Source organism: Glycine soja, chromosome 3 (genome assembly GCF_004193775.1).
Source record: "Glycine soja cultivar W05 chromosome 3, ASM419377v2, whole genome shotgun sequence".
In the NCBI taxonomy this organism is placed as follows: domain Eukaryota; kingdom Viridiplantae; phylum Streptophyta; class Magnoliopsida; order Fabales; family Fabaceae; genus Glycine; species Glycine soja.
The window spans coordinates 40,197,440-40,217,525 of NC_041004.1; the positions used below are offsets into that span (position 1 = coordinate 40,197,440).

General features: G+C 34.5%; 3 protein-coding genes and 1 non-coding gene across 8 annotated transcripts; 3 read left to right on the top strand and 1 right to left on the bottom strand.

The window, feature by feature from the left end:
* On the top strand, window positions 1-6,423 carry LOC114406979 (receptor-like serine/threonine-protein kinase ALE2). Of its 3 annotated transcripts, none has more exons than XM_028369870.1 (8): window positions 3-527; window positions 1,634-1,762; window positions 1,852-1,950; window positions 2,748-3,116; window positions 3,207-3,470; window positions 4,158-4,550; window positions 4,650-4,890; window positions 5,274-6,423. In XM_028369870.1, the coding sequence occupies exons 1-8, from the start codon at window positions 359-361 to the stop codon at window positions 5,983-5,985; spliced, it is 2,376 nt and encodes a 791-aa protein (XP_028225671.1). In that variant the 5' UTR covers window positions 3-358; the 3' UTR covers window positions 5,986-6,423. The 3 variants fall into 3 exon arrangements, with proteins under 3 accessions (XP_028225670.1, XP_028225671.1, XP_028225673.1); XM_028369872.1 differs by having other exon boundaries at window positions 4-527; window positions 1,649-1,762; XM_028369869.1 differs by having other exon boundaries at window positions 1-527; window positions 2,748-3,470.
* Window positions 6,424-8,696: 2,273 nt separating this feature from the next.
* LOC114406980 (sulfofructose kinase-like) lies at window positions 8,697-14,013 on the top strand. Of its 3 annotated transcripts, none has more exons than XM_028369873.1 (12): window positions 8,697-8,843; window positions 8,937-9,026; window positions 9,408-9,485; window positions 9,571-9,645; window positions 10,393-10,445; window positions 10,991-11,141; window positions 11,365-11,475; window positions 11,807-11,933; window positions 12,094-12,191; window positions 12,925-13,063; window positions 13,504-13,556; window positions 13,668-14,013. In XM_028369873.1, the coding sequence occupies exons 1-12, from the start codon at window positions 8,802-8,804 to the stop codon at window positions 13,749-13,751; spliced, it is 1,101 nt and encodes a 366-aa protein (XP_028225674.1). In that variant the 5' UTR covers window positions 8,697-8,801; the 3' UTR covers window positions 13,752-14,013. The 3 variants fall into 3 exon arrangements, with proteins under 3 accessions (XP_028225674.1, XP_028225675.1, XP_028225676.1); XM_028369874.1 differs by having other exon boundaries at window positions 9,571-9,624; XM_028369875.1 differs by lacking the exon at window positions 11,365-11,475.
* Window positions 14,014-14,511: 498 nt separating this feature from the next.
* TRNAD-GUC lies at window positions 14,512-14,583 on the bottom strand. The gene has a single exon. It is a non-coding gene; the product is annotated as a tRNA-Asp (tRNA).
* Window positions 14,584-14,657: 74 nt separating this feature from the next.
* LOC114406981 (ribokinase-like) lies at window positions 14,658-19,532 on the top strand. Its single transcript, XM_028369876.1, has 10 exons — window positions 14,658-14,883; window positions 14,955-15,197; window positions 15,745-15,797; window positions 16,314-16,464; window positions 17,017-17,127; window positions 17,520-17,646; window positions 17,765-17,862; window positions 18,100-18,238; window positions 19,063-19,115; window positions 19,231-19,532. The coding sequence occupies exons 1-10, from the start codon at window positions 14,728-14,730 to the stop codon at window positions 19,312-19,314; spliced, it is 1,215 nt and encodes a 404-aa protein (XP_028225677.1). The 5' UTR covers window positions 14,658-14,727; the 3' UTR covers window positions 19,315-19,532.
* The last annotated feature ends 554 nt before the right edge of the window (window positions 19,533-20,086 follow it).

A 20,086-nucleotide genomic window follows, 5' to 3' on the forward strand; every position in this document is an offset into this window, starting at 1 on the left:
ACACTCACTGTATCACTGTCAACAACACTCCCACCAGCATTAAAGTCTCTCAACTCCCCTCTTCCTTCTTCCCCTCTTCCCCTTCTCCACGCACAACACACTCGTCTCTTACGTTTCAAAACCTCTCTCTTTCTCTCTCGAGATCTCTCTCGCTTTCTCGCTCTAACTTTCTCTCTCTAGCTTTTCCCATGCACGCCGGTTGCGTTGTGTAGATCTTCCACCGCATTTCATGGATCCAGCAACCGAGCCTCCTGCATTGTCTTCTCTCTCTCCTAGGGTTTCGTGATTCCTTCTTCTGCTTCGCGCTTTTGAGCTATGCGTTCTTTCTCCACCGGCTCGGCCTGCTGCCGTCTCCACCATGACCGCCGGCGGCTGCTCTGCCGGAATTTCGCCACCTGCCGGTCACTCCTTCAAGCCTCTTCTCTCTCCTGACGATGCTCTTCGCCGGTGTCGCGTGCGGCGAGAGAGAATGCCGGTGTCGGTCGTCTTCCTCCTTGCTCTTCTCAACTTGCTTTTCTCCTGCCAAGGTACTTTCACAGTTTCAGTGTTTCACTTTAGTATTGTTTCGCTGTTTTGATTTTCTGCTTATCTTTGTGCTAATTTGTGTGGTGGTAATGAAATTTGAAGTAAATGTGGAATAATGGAAGAACGGGAAGAACAACGTAACGTACGAGTTTGTATTATTTGGTTCTTTAGCGCCAGTTCCGTAGTACTGTAGCTTGTTTTTTTCTTCTTCCTCGTCGCTGGAATATATATGAACTAGATGTTAACGCTTTCTCTGGGAAGTGTATGCTACACGTGAATCCCTGACTCGTAATTAATATGTAGCAGTTACTTGCCAGGTTCAAGGTCAGAGTCTGAGACTGGGTATGTACATGTCTGCTAGTGCTAGTTCTGTAGCTTGGTAGCAACTGGGTTCTTCAATGTTATACTTTTTTTTTTATTATTATTTGTGCTGTGTTGTTTGAATTTTAGTTGATTGGTTGTCAATATTTGCTAAATTATTTATAATTTTAATCGTGTCTAGAACAGCCTCTCTAATGTTTTTTTTCTTTCACTAAGTAGTTCTCTGCTAGCCAGTACATGTGGCATATCATTGTTTGCCCTTAATGTCGCGTTGGACAAAACCCAGTCTTCACTTGCCAAACCTAATTCTTTGATCCAGCATTATATTGAATATTCAATTTTTTTAATATTTGGTTTCTGAATATATATGTTCTACCGTTGGATTGCCTTAGGTACAGAATTTATTTAGTATTTTAATCTAATGACTCCTTTCCGTTAAAGCAGAACTATGACAATTTGATCTGTATACTGATATTTTCACATGCTGTCTCTCTTCTCTATGTTCTCTGCCTCAGCTACTAAACCAAGCATTGAATTGAATAATCAAGAAACATATTTTACTTGATTCTCTAATACCCTGCCAGATTGTCCGAGACTGATCATGTCAAGCACCTCATTTAGCTAGAAAATCCACAAACTGATTACTTTCCTGGAAAACATGCTTCAAACTTACTATCACACTCGTTGCTATTAAATGAAAAAGATTATCTGTTGATATTTTTTTTTTTGCAAGAGATTCCTTTTGAGATCCTCTCTGTGGATGCTACTGTTATGTATGACATAATAGGTTCTTTGCATGCAGTGAAGTCGATTTCTTTGAGTGTGTCATTTGCTTCATCAGAACGACCTAAAATGTGGTTTGTTAAACCTTCTTCTGGACCATCTTCTGCACCTGTGCCATCTCCATCTTATCATGGTATATTATATTATTATATATTTCAATAGCTCGCTGTTAAACTTAAAATTAGCTTTGCATATAAGAGGGCTAATCTTTTCTTATTTTAGGTCCTCATGTAACTCCAAGACCAAGACATCATTATCATCACCGTCACCATCACAGCACGAGACCTTATGTAGCAGCTCCACCACCTTCAAAAGATCAAGGTAATTTTTTGGAATAGACAATCTTTCTTCCTACACTTTTTGAGGGAAGAGATAGTTATAAGGTGATGTCCCGTCCCCCCCCCCCCCCCCTTCTCCTTAAAAAGCAGGAAAGAAGAGAAGAGAAAAATAAAAAAAAAGCTCGGCCAAACGCAACCAAAGTTATAATATCTCAACAACTATTGGTCTTTCCCTTTTCTAGTTATTATATATTTTTATCTTTATATGTTTTTCTGAACTCTCTATTTGGAAGTAAGATGATCAACAATGTCACCTGGTTTAGTAATCTAAGTTTTATAATTATGTTGCCTTCTTAGTCTTTTAGTGTAATTTGTGTTGTTAATCATGGTAAGACAATATAAATAGAAATGATGTCTAAAAAATAATATTTGGAAGAAAATTCATAATGAATCAGTTTTCTTCCTTAGATTAAACACATTTTATGTGAGGAATTTTTTATCTATTTTAAACAATATTTGCTTCTTGATGTTCTTTCAAACTGTCTGATAATGATTGCTCACTCCATATTAATGGTAAAAATGATTTTATGCTATATTTGCTTTTGGATGCTCAGCAGCATATGCAATGTGAATACTATGCCCTAGTTCTCAAAGTTATGGAATGGCTTAATGATTTAATTAATAGGCCTAAATATTCATTTTTCAAACAAACTCAAATTAATGATTTCTGTTAAATAAAACATTTTGCTCATTGATTGGATTTCTGAACTTAACATTTGCGTTTTTGACCCTCCCAGTTAGTGTCTCATACTGTATACTCAATACTGAAATTTCTGGCAGCTTGTGACCAAATCTGTACTGATCCGCTCACATCAACTCCCTTTGGTTCACCTTGTGGTTGTGTATTTCCCATGAAAATCAGACTTACACTGGATATAGCTCCTTATGCTGTGTTTCCGGTAATGACTGAGTTAGAGAATGAAATTGCGTTGGGCACTTATTTAGAGCAGAGTCAGGTGAAGATAATGGGTGCCACTGCTGACAGTCAGAATCAGGGAAGAACTATTGTTGATATTAACTTGGTTCCGCTGGGAGAGAAATTTGACAATACAACTGCATCTCTTACATATGAGAGGTTTTGGCACAAGAAAGTCCCTCTAAATAGGAGCCTTTTTGGCGATTATGCTGTTGTGTACATTACTTATCCAGGTAGTTGTGTTTCTGAGTTTCTCCTTGTAACATTTTACTTTAACAGTATCGTTATTCATTACTATTTGAGACTAAAGCTGTTTGTATCAGGAATGCCATCATCGCCACCATATGGATCTTTAACTGGGAGCGGTCCTAGTCAAAGTGTTGATGGTATTCTGCCAGTCAGTGCCAACTTTGTCAGCAAGAACCAGAAAATGAATCTCAGGACCATAATCATCATTGCTTTATCTTCCTTTGTACTCTTGCTGGTTTTGGTGGGAGCATTTTCGATTATTTTGAAATGGAGGAAGACTAGGAGACCATCAAGTGCTGTTGGCCCTGCGTTCACATCATCTCTAAACAAGAGATCAGGTATAGTTTTGAAGTTCTTTTGACATTTTTTTATGTTTAAATTGGCAGCATTTTTTGTTTGATTAATAAACATTTATTGTCTACTAACTAAAAATAATTTTCCTCAGGTTGATTGTGGCTCCCTTTGTAGTTTCTTTCTTTTAGTTTCTATGCTATTGTTATGTGAAGACAATTATATTTGTTAAGCTCTATTTTGGCAAAGTGAATTTACATGAGGTTTATACATTATGAGTTTGCAGTGTGTTGATCTGTTTGACTTTGAAGATTTTTCTACTGTCATTACTCATTGATGTTACTTTTGTACCACACTTCAATTAGGTTTTCTTGACTCACATGTGTTAGTTTTTGTGTGTGGGGGTGTTTTAATTTTTTATATGAAAAATGGACAGCTGTGAATTAGACTTGTTATACCAAATACGTACTATTAATGTCATCTTCAGGATCAATTCTATTAATGAGATGCCCTCTTCCTTTGGTGGTTATTGTTTTATATACACCTGCAGCTCAAATTTAGTAGTGTAGCAATGGAAACATTTTTATTTTATGTTTACGAATTCCTCTTTTGTTAGTATGTAAACTTGCATTTATGAGGTGGAAGTCTTGTATTTACTTGTCCTTGTGTATTTTTTATAGTAATTTTATTGTTTTCTTGAAGTAAATATAAATGGATCTATGCTTGGACTGCAGGCTTGGGGTCTATGTTGTCAAGTAGTATTACAAGCTCAACATCAATGTCACTTATGTCCACAATGGCTACTTCCCTGCTCTCTGTTAAAACATTTTCACTTTCTGAGCTTGAGAAAGCAACAGATAAGTTTAGTTCAAAGAGAGTACTAGGTGAAGGAGGATTTGGACGTGTTTATAGTGGGACATTGGAAGATGGGGCTGAAGTTGCAGTTAAGCTGCTAACAAGAGATAATCATCAGAATGGAGACCGTGAATTTATTGCAGAGGTTGAAATGCTAAGCCGTTTGCATCACCGTAACCTAGTGAAACTGATTGGTATATGCATTGAAGGGCGCAGGCGTTGCTTGGTGTATGAGCTTGTTCGCAATGGCAGTGTTGAGTCCCATCTGCATGGTAACATATTTTCATCAGCTCAAGACGTGCAGTCCATGTACAATTTGTGTTTCTTTGCTGTCTTTTAAATTATTTAAATGTTTGTTAATGATATTACAGGTGATGACAAGATAAAGGGAATGCTAGATTGGGAAGCAAGGATGAAAATTGCACTAGGAGCTGCAAGAGGATTGGCCTATCTTCACGAGGATTCCAATCCCCGAGTTATTCACAGAGACTTTAAAGCTAGCAATGTGTTACTAGAAGATGACTTTACTCCCAAAGTTTCTGATTTTGGCTTGGCAAGAGAAGCAACTGAAGGAAGTAATCATATTTCAACACGGGTGATGGGCACTTTTGGGTAAGTGTATAAACTGACTTTGTCTACAGCATTTTGATTAAGTACAGTCTTAAAACATTTCTAGTGCCAAATTGTAAAGTTCTTCAATGACTCCCATATACTCTATTAAAGTTTTGGATAGTATTTCAATTCTTGACTTTCTTTATTTAACTTACATATACTTAGTTTAGTTAATCTGTGAAAGATTCTAATAGTTAAATTGTATTTACTACTTGTCAACCATTTTGAGATTTATCTCCTCTCTACTAAATAATTTAGCTTTATGAGTTGTAATTCATTCGTCTAAGAAATGGTGGGACTATGGGAGGTGCATTCTGTTTTTCATGCATTACAAATTCCAGGTTTTTAATTTGATGCCTTTTCTCTGATCTTTAATTTTGCAGGTATGTTGCCCCAGAATATGCGATGACAGGCCATTTACTTGTCAAAAGTGATGTTTATAGTTATGGTGTTGTGCTGCTTGAACTTCTCACAGGCAGAAAGCCAGTGGATATGTCTCAACCTCAGGGACAGGAGAATCTTGTAACTTGGGCACGGCCAATGTTGACGAGTAGAGAAGGTGTAGAACAGTTGGTGGATCCATCTTTGGCTGGAAGTTACAACTTTGATGACATGGCAAAGGTTGCTGCTATCGCTTCAATGTGCGTTCACCCGGAGGTTACACAGAGACCATTTATGGGTGAAGTTGTGCAGGCTCTCAAGTTAATATACAATGATACAGATGAAACTTGTGGAGATTATTGTAGTCAGAAGGATTCCTCTGCTCAGGAGTCTGATTTTAGAGGTGACCTTGCCCCTTCAGATAGCAGTTGGTGGAATGCGGGAGGGCTAACCCCTCGATTAACTTATGGGCAAGCATCTTCCTTCATCACTATGGAATACAGTTCTGGTCCACTTGAAGAAATGGAGAACAGACCGTTTTCAACTTCAAGCTTGATTGGCGATGAAATATCTTTACCGGTTAAGCATGGGAATAGATCAGGTCCCTTAAGAACAGTCCGAAACAAGCTGTCCTTGCATAGATTTACAGGAAGTCGGAGTGAGCATGGAGGACCTTCTTCCAAGCGTAATTGGAATGATGGCAACTGGGTTTAACAGGTTTGGGGGGTTTTCTACTGTTTTTGAAATGTACAGTTTCTAAAGGGATCAGAACTAATGATTGAGTGACTGATTTAGCTTAGGCATCTCAAATTTCTGCAGTTTTTATGTTATGGTTGGAGAGATACAGGACGTTGACAAATTTTGAAATATTGATTCATTATACAAGGAGGAAGTGTAACTTAAACAGTATTGTAAATGCCTTGAATTGTATCTCGTGGCGTCATTCCATTTCCATTTCTATCAGCAAGGACTAGCCAAAATGAACTTTATGACCATTCCTCTAGTGTCCATTTTTACCAGCAGTTGTATTTGCAGTTCTAGTATAAGAAACAGGTATATAATGGGAAAAAAAATGTAATTTAGTAATTTATCATTGCCATGCATTGCCTCATGTATTCAATCTTACAGGATTAATGTTAACTTCATGAGACAGATATTACTATTAGAAGCTGTAAAGAGAGGGAAGTGCACATTCAGTTGCAATTAAACGTGATTGATTTTTTTTTTTGTCGGCTGGTGGTGGTCTAAGAAAAATATTAAGAATACATTTTCTCACTTTTTTGAACACAATCTTTTTGTGGTTGAAATTTATTAATTTTGTAACTTTTAATAGATTTTAAAGGATTAGAAAGACTATTTATAGAAAATGTGTTCTCAGCAATCTCTATCCCTTTTGCCTGTTCAATTTAAAGTCAATGTTTTTATAGAATCTTCAATGCAAAACTCTAATTTAGTTTCTTAACTTTTTTAAGGGATCTTTTGTTACCATAAAAGATTTACAAACATCTACTAATTTTACTAGTAAAGTTTAACTTATTTTTAATGAGTCTTCATTTTACTTTATTTTATTTATCCATCCAATATAATTGTTAAAAAAAATTAAAAATCAAATCAAATTGATTCTTTTTAAATTTATTCGGATGATTTTTTTCTTAAACGAAAGTTTGATTCGGATTACAGTTTGTGTTTTTATGTTTCTTAGTGTTTTGTAATTTTATGTATGTGAAACTTATATAGTGTATATCATTTTCTTTTTAAGATAATTTTTTAAGATATGTTTGATTTAGAATAAATGAAAATTTGATAAATTTTTATTATAAAAGGTTTAATATATTAATAAGTTTCATAAATTTTTATTAAAAATATTTTTAATATAATTTAATTTAAAAGATGAAAAAAGTATATAAATTTTAATGAAATAATATTTAATAAAAATCACAAAAAATCAAATTAAATCAAATCACAAAATATTAATTTATTTTAATTCAGATTTTATTTTAAATAAAAATTGAATTAAACCAATCTACATATATTTTATAAATTTGGTTCGAATAGTTTTTTTTTATGAATAACCGAATCGAATTACAGAACATCCCTATCCCTGATATTTCATTGCACATCATAAGACTCCCAACTCAGTCTCTTCTTCACTCCTTTCGCACTCACATTACAAAATTCTCAAGTCAATTTCTTTTCAACTCCTCTCTCACTCACATCACAACGGCCTAAAATCAGTTTCTTCTTCACTTTCTAACCCGCACATCATAACACCCCCAAATTCCTCTCAATCATGGGAATCGTCATTGCAACTGGCGACTTGTGCTTCGTGGGTATTGCCACTGCTGCTGGCGATCTGTGCTTCGTGAATTCTAAACCCCCCCCCCCTTCCCCAACGAAAGTAAGCACACATTCATCTCTTTCCTTTGTTTGTGGTGATGGCGAGAAGCTTTGGAGAACCTTTGGCCCTCATGTTCTTCTATTTTCAGTTTTCTCAAAAGTTGGTAAGTTATTTAATATTTTTTGTATTTTATTTATTTAGTTGTTCGTGTCCTGATAATTAAATTAGTTGTTTTAAATATTATAAAGGTTTTATATAGTGGAATAGTTTTAGGTATTATAAGTTATTAGTTTTGTATACCTTAGTTTTAGTTCTTAGTTTTATATAGTAGATTAGGTTTAGTTTTAATTTTATATATTACGTTAGTTTTAGTTATTGTAAGTTATTAGTTTTATATGTTAGTTTTAGTTTTAGATATTATAAGTTATTAGTTTTGTATGCTAAATTAGTTTTAGTGGTAGATATTGTAAATTATTATTTAAATATATTTAAATTTTATTATGTTATTTAAATTTTGTATGCTACGTTAGTAACATCTTTCAAAACAGACCTATATGAAAAAATAGTTTGTAAAATTACTCTCAATTTGCCTCCTAAAGTTGGTTTACATGTATTTTCATTTACTGTTTATGCTTTTTAATTATATAAAATTGCCATCCTATTTTTAATTTTTTTTTTTAGATTTGTACAAGAAATATTGAAAATATATTTTTTAAAAAACATTTCTTTTCTTAAATTAGATAATCTCAATCAAGAAAGTGTAATTAAATCGGTTGAACTGAATGTATAAATTATTATAAATTCTCTTATACCTATATTTAATTCTTATCAATAGTTAAATAATTTAACACCAAATGATTCTTTGATGATAAATTTCATCATATCTTTATTGTTTAAATCTTTCTAAATAATTAATGTTTTAAAGACATTAATTCCACTCCTCTATAAACAAAGACATTAATTAAAGAATGGGCAATATACAAGTTTGATTGAAATTCATTAAATGCGACAAGTATAGTACAGTACATCTTAAAATTTGTTTTTAATTTAATAAAAATAAAAAAACAAGGTAATAATGATGGGCAAATTATTATTAACTGAAATGAAGATGGCATTGGTCAACCGATCTAGCTTTCTGGGTTTCAGATTGAGTTGGAAGCCAACTAATTAATAGTACCTCCAAAAAAAAACCATGTCCCGTGACTGTGATTCCCTTCCTGAAAACACCATTGTTGTGAGTCCTCTCGGCTCTCTCTACTCTGCGCCTACCCTTTTCATTTTTCAAGCTGAAAATGGAATCTTTGTTTGTAACTGTGTCTGTGTGCAGGTGGGGTGTGGGGCGGCGGGTGTGGATTTCTTAGCTACCGTTGCAACTTATCCCAAGCCAGATGACAAAATCAGAAGCACTTCCTTCAAGGTATTATCTGTCATCGCATCTTGTCATGAATCATGATAATCATAAAACTTACTCTCTCCGTCCCTCATCCATAGTCGATTAATTTATGTTTATTAATAAAGAAGTTAGTTAATTTAATTATTAACATTAAATTTTTATAATTATAATATATTTTCAAGTTTATTCTTAACTTTAATGAAAATCTATTTATCTTCTTCCATTTCCATAGGAGAGAGAAAGATAATTTAGGGTATTTTAATAAAAAAATAATTAATGTACATGAAATAGAATTTTATAATAAGAAACAAAAAAATTTGTTGCCCTGTCTTATAAATAGGGAGGGAAAGAATATTTCTTTCTTTGTTTGGAGTTGAAACTTGATAATGTGCATTGTTTGTTTAGATTCAAGGAGGTGGCAATGCAGGTAATGCGTTAACCTGCACCGCACGCTTAGGCCTCAAACCAAGAATCATCTCCAAGGTTTTTCTTTATCTATCACACTTACACTGTGTGCATGTTTTTTTTTCTCTCCATTCTTGTATTATGTTTTTTTTATTTCCATAAGGTTGCAGATGACACTCAAGGCAGGGAAATATTACATGAGCTAGAGGTTGATGGGGTAGATACATCCTTTATGGCTGTAATTTTCTCGCACTTTCAATCTTCCCTTTTTCTTTTTTTCTATGGTGCCTTATAATATGATTGTGTCTTTGACTGTTTGACTTTGACATGTGACTTTTTGAGTGTAGATGTTGATTTGTTGAACATGTCTTCACCTGTGACAACTTTTTTGACTTTTGACCATTTGCTCACTCAATAATAAAGAATGTATTGAAAAGAGTATGGTTCTAGCATATTTCGGGTGTGTATTTGAATTTATTTGCATTGTATTTGCTATAGCAGCCACTCTGTGATTGATTCCTCCTTGCAGTCATTTTCTTCATGGATTCACACAGTCAGCATCTCAGAATCGTGGGATAAAGATCGGATGGCTCATATTTTAGCTCTTAAATTGGACTTAAAACATGCATCTAGATATGAGCCGTCTGACTTTCATCCAATGGTTATAATGTGCTGACTGTATGAATCTGGTTTCCTGTGATCTGCTACACCAATATAGCCTTTTTGTAGAGCTTACTGCACTGTGCTACTATCTGGAATTGACTACTATGTCTATGTGCGTTCTTGAATTTTTAGACAAGCCGTGGTATGATTTAAGCTTGCAGCTAAAAGTTAAAAAGCCTTAGTATATGACAATGTATAATTCGATGTTCAAATTTTAATTTTTCCCTATTTGTGTTTGTTTTTATATAATTTTCATGCATATAATAGTGTTATTGCTGCTGTTATTATTATATTTATTTATTGTGCTTGCTATTATTTACAGGTCTCTAAGGAAGGCACTTCACCATTTACATATATCATTGTGGACAGCCAAACGTAATGATCATTGACTTATTCTTCTTTTTATTTGTATAGCTCCCCCTTCCAAAATGAAATTGTAATAAAATTGTTAGATTTCATCTTAAAACCAATTGGCATTAAGTAAAGTTGCCCAATAGATATATAAGCTGCACTCCAAAGAGTGAGGCAGCTGATGTGGGACTTGGGTATTTCCCAACAAAAATACAATAAGCATTGAGATTCTTGTCACTGTTGCCTCCTCAAAGTTGAACATAAAATAGGGCATACTGCAGCATAATTTAAAGAAAAATGAAATGAATTGAGGTTGCAAATTTTTTCTAATATTTCTCAATTCTTTTTCTCCTTTTTCTATTTCATATCAACTTTAGATACCTGAGATTGTGTTGTTTCACCCAGCAATCAGTGCATGCATGAGAAGGAAAAATAAAGCATTTTTAGTAAGAATAAAACAACAGTGTTTTATCATGATTCATAATAGTTAGATCTTCAAGCATTTTCTGTTAATGAGGCTGTTGCAAATTATATTTGTAACTTGACTAATCTTTATTCTAATTTTTAAGTAAGTCCCGTACTTGTATACATACCCCGGGATTTCCTCCAATGAAGCCAGATGATCTTCCAGAGTCAAATTTGCTAACTGCATTGAACGGAGCAAGAATTGTTTATTTGGATGGGAGATTGCATGAAACTGCTCTAGTTGTTGCACATGAGGTTATTACTTTTATAACTTATTACTTTCATAAACTGATTTTACCTTTTGTTGTTTATCTAGAACCTCCTGATATTCATGTTTTGTCTTCTAATTGTATTGTATTCTTTAATCCACTTAGTGTCTTTCACTTTATTATCTTCTTCTGGTAAAAAAGGTTGAGAATGAGAGAAGAGAGCATCATCTTATGGGAAGTAAAACAAAATCTCATATTTTCCGGTACAGGCAGTTAAGAAGAATATACCTATCTTAATAGATGCAGAAAGGCTGAGAGAAGGGTTGGATGATCTCATAAAATTAGCTGATTATGTCGTGTGTGCTGCACGGTTTCCACAGGCATGTACATTGTTTTCTCTGGAGTGATATATTGTAACAATGCGTAATATAGAAGTCTCCACAAACCTTGTTTTTGATATTCAGAAATGAATTGATTTTAACAGACTGCCTTTTTATTATACCCGTCTATCAGTAAATGTGTTTTTTGCTGTGAAAAATATTAACTCAATTTGAGCATCAGAAGAAAAGACTCACTCTCATTTAAGTGGCCTTCTGAAATTGAATTGTTTATACCTGTATATATGTTCTTGCATGAGCTGTGTTTTCTTTAATTGTATGTTTTCCTTTAAGCATCACTGTATGCATGAGATATACCTATCTCTTCTGACAGGCATGGACAGAGGCATCAACAGTTTCTAAAGCACTTGTTTGTATGCTTTTAAGGTTGCCCAACATCAAATTTGTGATTGTAACTTTGGGAAAAGATGGTTGCATAATGCTTGAGAGATGTGTTAATGGTACATGTTCCTATTTCTTCCAATTTTTATTTCGCTTTTAATTTTGTGGGGTGGGGGAGTTAATTGTATGCTAGCATTGGAAAGAAATAGTTGTTTACATTGTATGTTGTAGTTGCTTTTCATTTAAACAGTTTCTAACTTATTATGCTTTTATTGACAGAGGATCCTTCCGCTGAAGAAGTGGTTGTTGACAAATTACTGGAATCTCTGGAGATGAGAAAGAATGGAAGCACACACATCCCAACCTGCATATCATCGGTATTCACAATGAAACCCTAAACACTTATTCTCTGCTGTGGCATTACTGAAGTGAACTACTGAAGCAAATTTACATACGTGTGCTATGCTTTCTTTTGACGATAATGAGGTTCACGTTGGTGTCTCAGGCCCTTTGGCATGAACAGGCCTTTTTTTTTTCTTCTTAATGAAATATTCCTATAGTAACCTATATACCTCATCATTTATTTATTTTTGACACTAAAAAAGAAAATCCAAGTCTTTCTTGGTTAAGACTTAAGATGCAGAGGCTAGATGATCTGGCAAAATTGGGAAGACATTCAAGTGATGGCACTAAACCTTTGCATGGTCTCTTTAGCAGTCCTGCATTCATTTGCCATAAATTGACATGTACTCTGAAATTTTTGAACAGCTAAGGAAATCATTTTTGAAAAATGAAAACATCATATACAAGCTTAAGGCAATCCTTTAACAAACTAGCATTTGTTTTTCCCTGTTAGGGTCTTTGATGTAATAGTCCAATCAGTTACAATTATAACTGTTTCACTTAATTATAAAAATTATTTTTCTAAGCCAAATAGTCTGTTACCTAAACTGAGGAACGAGTGTACGTAGAGCAAAAACTTTTTCTGTGTATTAGTTATGATATTGTGGATCACTAGCATCTTTGAAATTATAGAAGGGATTGTAACTTAAACATTACATGCTTATTTGCTTTTGGTAGACTTTTCATTTATATCCTTTTCTCTTCCAGCCAGTGACAAAATTGCATGCAGAAGGTATAGGAACAGTTTGCAGCAGGTTATACATTGGAACAGCCAAGAACATACCACCATCAGAGCTTATTGATACAACTGGTGCTGGAGATGCATTTATTGGAGCCGTTCTCTATGGTAATTTACCACATTTGTTCTACATCTTTTCCTTGTGGCCTTCAAAGGGACTCACATAAACTTCGTAGTCATCATTCTTACTGATTCATTTACTTTATGATAATAACTTGTTGGTCATCATTAAGATTTTCTGGCTCTAAAAGGTTGGTTTGGCAATAGATGGATTGTCCCCCTTTGGTCATAGTGGTGTAACCTTAATTAGTTTCCGTTTTTTATATAAAAATAGGATAAGTTGTTCTGCTTTATGATATTACTCAATACCGTGCCAGTCATTGTGGTTGCATTTGGGTTTTACTGTTTTTTTCTTTTGCCAATTGCTGTTCTTCAAATTATCCATCACCTCCTCCCCAACATCTAATTATTTGGTTTTCAAAGATGTTTTACTTTTACCAGCAGCATGTTTAACTAGTGAAATATACGCTGCCTTTGATTGCTTTCAGCTATCTGTGCCAACTTCGAGCCAGAGAAAATGCTGTGCTTTGCTGCTACTGTGGTAAGTAGTCTTGCACTCTAGTAATAAATAATAGAAGAGGATAGTGTATGCCGAGGATGAGTTAACTTTGGTGCAAGAGGCTTATGCATTCATTTTGATGCTCTAATGCAGGCAGCTTCCAAGTGCAGAGCTCTTGGAGCAAGAAGTGGTCTCCCTTACCGCATAGATCCATGCTTGGCATCCTTCATGCAGTAGCATTCTTTACTACCACTGAAGTGAGCCAAATGGTTTAGAATAATTTTTTTGGTTAGAGGAAGTGATATAATATTGGACATTTCTTCTACATCTTTGTTTCATACTTTCATTAAATGTCAATTTAGAATTCAAAGCCAACTTTAACACTGCTGGAAAAGCTACCCCTTTCGTTGATTTGTCACACACTTGCCTCACTATGGTGGTCTATATATACAAGTCCCAAGATACCATTCCATTTTCACAATATTGATGTCTTCATAAAGCATGTGGTCTCGTGTATTTAACGTTGAATGTCACTTTTGAAGAGTAACATTAAATATTTATGTTTAGATATATGGAAAAAAGAATGGCTGAGCTTTGTTTAATTAGTTAATTTAATAATTAAAAAAATGTTCAATGATGCAAGATTGTATATATGTTTAAAAAGGAATGGTTAAGCTTTGTGAAATAAGTTAATTTATCAATAAAAAAAAGTGTCATGCTATGCGACAAGATCCGAAAAAAAAAAGAAACTTTAGATATATATGGAAGAAGGAATGACCGAACTGTGTAAATAAGTTAATTTCATAATTAAAAAAAAACTATGTATTGTAATTTGTAAAAGGAAAAATATAAACTATAGAAAAAAAAAAGAGTTTAGATATATGAAAGAAGGAATGAGTAGGCTTTGTGAAAAAAGTTAATTTAATAATTAAAAAATAGAACAAGAAGATCGAAAATAGAAAAGCAGATATCGTAAAGTGAAAAAAAAGAAAAAAATCGCCGTTGCCGGGGATCGAACCCGGGTCACCCGCGTGACAGGCGGGAATACTTACCACTATACTACAACGACCTTGTTGCTTAGAAAAGAGCTATGAAACATGAAATATTAAATATGTAATGAAACATGTTAAGTCAAACAAAAAACGTCTTCGTCACCCACTCACGACTACTCACCGAACTCGAACGGAACCGTAAACCGTTCCTCTCCGTTGTGATGGCATGCGTGCTGAAGTTGTTCGCCGTAACCAATGGCAGCGTCTTCAGCCTCCACCTCAACTCACGTCGTCGCTTCCATCGCCGTTTCAATGCCAAAATCAAAATGTCCTCCTCCGACGCCGCGCTTCCTTCTCTTCCCGATAACCGCACCGTCGTGCGTTTCTCCCCCCCCCCCTCTCTCTATATATATGTTTGTTATTGTTCTGATTTTGACACGTGGTGCAGGTCGGGTTCGGAATGACGGCGGTGGATTTCCTGGCTACCGTGGACGGATTTCCGAAACCAGACGACAAGGTCCGAAGCGCTTCGTTGAAGGTTGAAGGAGGCGGCAATGCCGGCAACGCGCTCACCTGCGCTGCTCGGCTCGGCTTGAAGCCGAAGCTGATCTCCAAAGTTGCAGATGACTCGCACGGCTTCGCCATATTGAAGGAGTTAGAAGCCGATGGCGTCGATACTTCCTTCATCGTCGTAAGATTTTTTTAGAAAAATGTTAGTTTTTGTTAGCGGGAGGAACCCGCTACCTTTCGTTTCCTTTCATTACTAGATCAACCTTATATGTCCGTCATAAGATTAATTTTAATTTAGTTTCTCTGCCCGTGTTTTAGATTTTAGGTATTTCTTTTTACTATTCCAAATTTAAATTGAATGTTTATGCAATGCAATGCTAGCAAAACTGTTTTTCCTGTTGTTTATAGTACAAGGCATGCATGCAAATTTGTTACCTGATTGTTGCTTTAAATTATCTTTTATCCTCCTATAATAATGATGATTAATGCTTTCTTTCTTGCTCCTTTAATATATATGATTAATGAATCTGAAAATACTCACATTGTACAAATTGATCCTGTTTTTTGTCAGAGTTATAACTGTACTTGACACTGTTCTCGTTTTAGTCCCTACGTGATGAAAATTTTCCACTTCATTTAGGTCTTTCATAAAAAAAATCCGAGTTTTGGTTCCTACGCTTGGCATATTGTTGTTCATTTTGATTTATTTATTTATTTTCATTGATCAGGTATCCAAGGGTGGTAGTTCAACATTTTCATATGTACTAGTTGACAACCAAACGTAAGAGTTGCTTGCTTGCATGTTTTGCCTGTTACTTCCTTCCATGATTAAAGATAGTATGGGTCTCTCTTAACAATATCAAGAAACCTGCTGATTCAAGGCTTAAAATGACATGATGATCTTATGCCTGAACTCAAGGGTATTACAACCAGTTCCCCACTTATTCAATGTGTTCTAACTGTGAAATTATGCATAAAGGTGTATTGGTTTGTTAATATTTGAGGCAAAGACTTCTGTTGTTTTAAATTAGTCATGCAAGTGCTGTTTGAGAAACTTTCACTACCTCCCTGTGTGGAATGCATTTCAATTTTTTTATCACATCATGACGATTACTAGTGAACTCTACTGGTTTCACAACTGCAGCTATAATCCTGGAAGTATATTTTTATTCACTGACTTCTATCCAATATTAAGCTTATGCATTAAAATAGAAATATGTGGTTAAATATACTTGAGGAAATCTACCTAGGATTTCTGTATTTTAATTGAATCAACTAATTATAAGTAATACTCCAGAAAAACTCGCACAAGTATCTACACCCCTGGAGATCCTCCAATGATGCCAGATGACCTGTCCCAGTCAACATTATTATCTGCATTTGATGGAGCAAGATTAGTTTATTTCGATGGAATGTTTCCTGAAACTGCTCTATTTGTTGCACAAGAGGTAATCATGATCTTACTTTTTCTTAAAGTTTTTTCATGATTTCTAGACAACATGCATATTGGTAAATGATAAATTACTTTTAGTTGTCAGTTGTCATTTTCAAATTTAAGAAGACAGGGAATTTGGCATAAAGCTTCCCTTTTTGGGGCTTTGGTTTGTCTTGTAAGTGAACCTTTTCATTTTTACCCTACTTGGTGAATGTGAATTTAATATCAGAATGTAAAGAATACTTCATACACATAGTCTGCCTGAACCTGGTCTGCCCTGGGTGCTAGGGAAGGATTGAAGTTTTGGAAGGAATTGTTACCAACACCTTGGCTTAGAACATCAGGCCTTTGTGCTTTTTCTTTTTAAATAAAAAAACTTGTTAAATTAATAGATATGTTTAAAAAGATTATGATAATTATGTAAATTTTCAAGGGAAAAAAAAGGCAATAACCTCAAAAAAGTAGTTTTGAAAACAAGCTCTAAAAGAAGTTGAATCATAGAATCCTTCCTTTTTATGCTTAAACAAACAGACCATAGTCTCAGTCATTGAATTTTCAAGTACAGGCAGCTCGCAATAATATTCCTATTTTAGTTGAGGCAGAATCACTGAGGGAAGGGTTGGACGAGCTCTTGAAGCTAGCAGATTTTGTTACATGCTCTGCAAAGTTTCCACAGGTAATATCAATATGATGAACTTATAGCTCATCTTTAATCAACTTTTCTTTTGGCCTACATTCGTTTTGCTTTAATTTGAACTATGTAATTCAGATTTGTTAGAATGTTGATTGTAGGACTTACTAGAAAACATTTCTCTTCTCGGCATCCAAAAAAGGGATATTTTTATTCAAAGTCCATAGTTTGAAAATATATTTATTGTTGTTTTCAAAATGTTCCTCTTCTCAACAGTCAGCAGCCAAAAAACAAGCACTCAATGTACATATACTTTCAAACTTGTTCTTTATTCCATGATTAGCTTGGATTGCCTTTAAGATGGGATGCTCCTCCAATTATGAAAATGATGTGTCCGTATGCCTTTATTTACGATTTGATTTGTATTTATGTGTCAGGCTTGGACGCAAGCACCATCTATCCCGAGTGCACTGGTTTCCATGCTTTTAAGATTGCCAAATATCAACTTTGTGGTTGTGACTTTGGGTGAAGGTGGTTGTCTAATGTTAGAAAGAAGTGCAAATGGTAAAGGCACTGCTGTAACGTATTGAAGGATAACATAATGCTGTAAAGTTATTGCTTTGGATTGTACTGTTTTCTTCAAGCAAAATACATCTTTCAAGTCTAATACTCTTTTTGGCAGAGGATTCTGACATAGAAGAAAGGGATGTGGAGAGTTTCTTGGAATTCTTATATAAAGGGAAAGATGATAGCTTGGCTATCCCTACCTGTATACCATCGGTAAAATATTGTTGAACTGAAAACTTCTATGAGTCTTATTTTAATGTGAAGATATATTCCACAATTCTGCATTTTAAGTTGGGAGACGATAATAATAGTTTTCAGTACTGGATTTTGTATACATTATATATAGACATTAATTCATCCAATTCCATGTCAGGTAGATAATAGTGACACTGACAAATATTTAAGATTATATAGTTCCTCCCTCCTATCTTTACCGGTTGAGTTTATCAGGCGGTGACAAAATTCAGAGCAAATGGAATAGGGACAATTTGTGGGAGATTCTATATTGGAACAGCTGAGAAGATACCAGATTCTGAGCTGATTGATACAACTGGTGCTGGGGATGCTTTTATTGGAGCCATTATGTATGGTAGGTGTAGTGACTTACCTAAAATTGATTCCATTATTTGAGTTTCTGACTTTCTGTCTAAGCTTCTTACTTGAGACCTCGACTGGGTTTTCTTGTTTTCGTTTTTGTTCTTATATTTGTGTCACCATATATGATAGAAACACAGAAAGGAACAAAAACATCCCCCCTGAGGATGTGCAAGTGGTTAGTGCTCAGTCCCCTCCTTCCCCCTGGGGCTCCCAATATGGTCCATTCCAATGGTGGCCCCTCCCCAGAACCCAAAATAATAAACAAAAAACGTTAGTTTTTCATCTTTTATTGGCAAACTTTTCTAGGATTCCAATCATGTCAATTAACCTAGGTCCAAGCTTGTCTTGTTCCCCATATATATGCAAGGTTTGTAACATCTTAAACTGAGGTCCTTCTCATGTTTTCCTCTCGGAAATCCTAATTGGGAAAGTATAGAGCCAGTTTTTACTTGCAACTTTGCTGTAGTATATATTCAGTTGACATGGTTTTCTTATATGAAGTCCCATACAGAATCACAACGGTTGTAAACTTGTAATACAGTAATTGAACAATGATCACAATGGTTAGAGACATAAATGGGAAATATTTGGTTCAAAAGTGATACTCTCCTAATATCTAATCACTTAATGCTTGGATTAGCTGGTGTACCCAACCAAGAGCCCAAAGTTGGTCCCTCGAGCGAAAGACAGTGATGAAGTTAACATTAATATGATTGTCATTTTTGCATGTTTATGTTTAGTAAAAGTTGTTTTCTTTGTTGCACTGGATGTTAAACGTTTTGGATAATTACTTATGCTCCCTGACTTATTTTTTAGCTATCTGTGCAAACATGGTACCAGAGAAAATGTTGCCACTTGCTGCTCAAGTGGTAAGTTGCCGCAAGAGAAAAATACATCCTATTCATATTTCAGAGTTGCATTTCAAACCAAAATTATAAAATTGAATGATTTTTTTAAATATTAATTTCATGGTGACAATTGCAGGCAGCTGCCAAGTGTAGAGCTTTGGGAGCTCGAACTGGTCTTCCACGTCGGACAGATCCACATGTGGCATCGTTTTTACACTAGACAGAAACAACTGGTATTTCCCATCAAAGAAGCTCAAAAGCTCTTTCATCTCTCTGCTTTTGGAGTTATGTTTACTATGTGGCTCTTTGTACATGTCTTGTTGTAAGATGTCCTATAGTTTGTACAGAATCATGAGTTGGGGTGCTCATGATTTGGGCATTTACATAACTATAAACATACCTAATAAATAAATATATTATAAGTGAGTATTATAACTATAATCATAACTAGTTTTTAAAATATGGGTATATAATTAGTTATGAATAAAGTAGTTATATAATCAATTATATAACAAGTTATATCTAAAACCAATTAGATAACTAGTTATGGATGAATAAAATTAAGTTATTTGAAGTATCCATTTCTATAAAACTAGTTAAAGTTTTATAACTATAATTATTTTTTAAATAAAAATAAGTTATTTGAAATACCCATAACTATAAAATTGATTATAGTTTTATACCTACTTTTATATAACTAGTTATAGTTATTTTTTAAAACTAATTTTTTTAGCATCCCTAATCATGAGTTCGGTGAGAGATTATTAATTCTCTCAATGTTGGAATTGCTCTTTTGCTGATGAAATTTTTTCTTGCAACCATTTGATTTATTACATATCTCTTGTATGAGATTCACCCTGTGGTTATTTTCCTGGTATAAGTGTTTTACATAAATAAGACGCAACTATTTCATATGGTCTAAAGATAAACACGAGATTGGAAATGCGAGATGATGTGGCCAGGATGAAAATTCCGTGTGAATACACACTTAC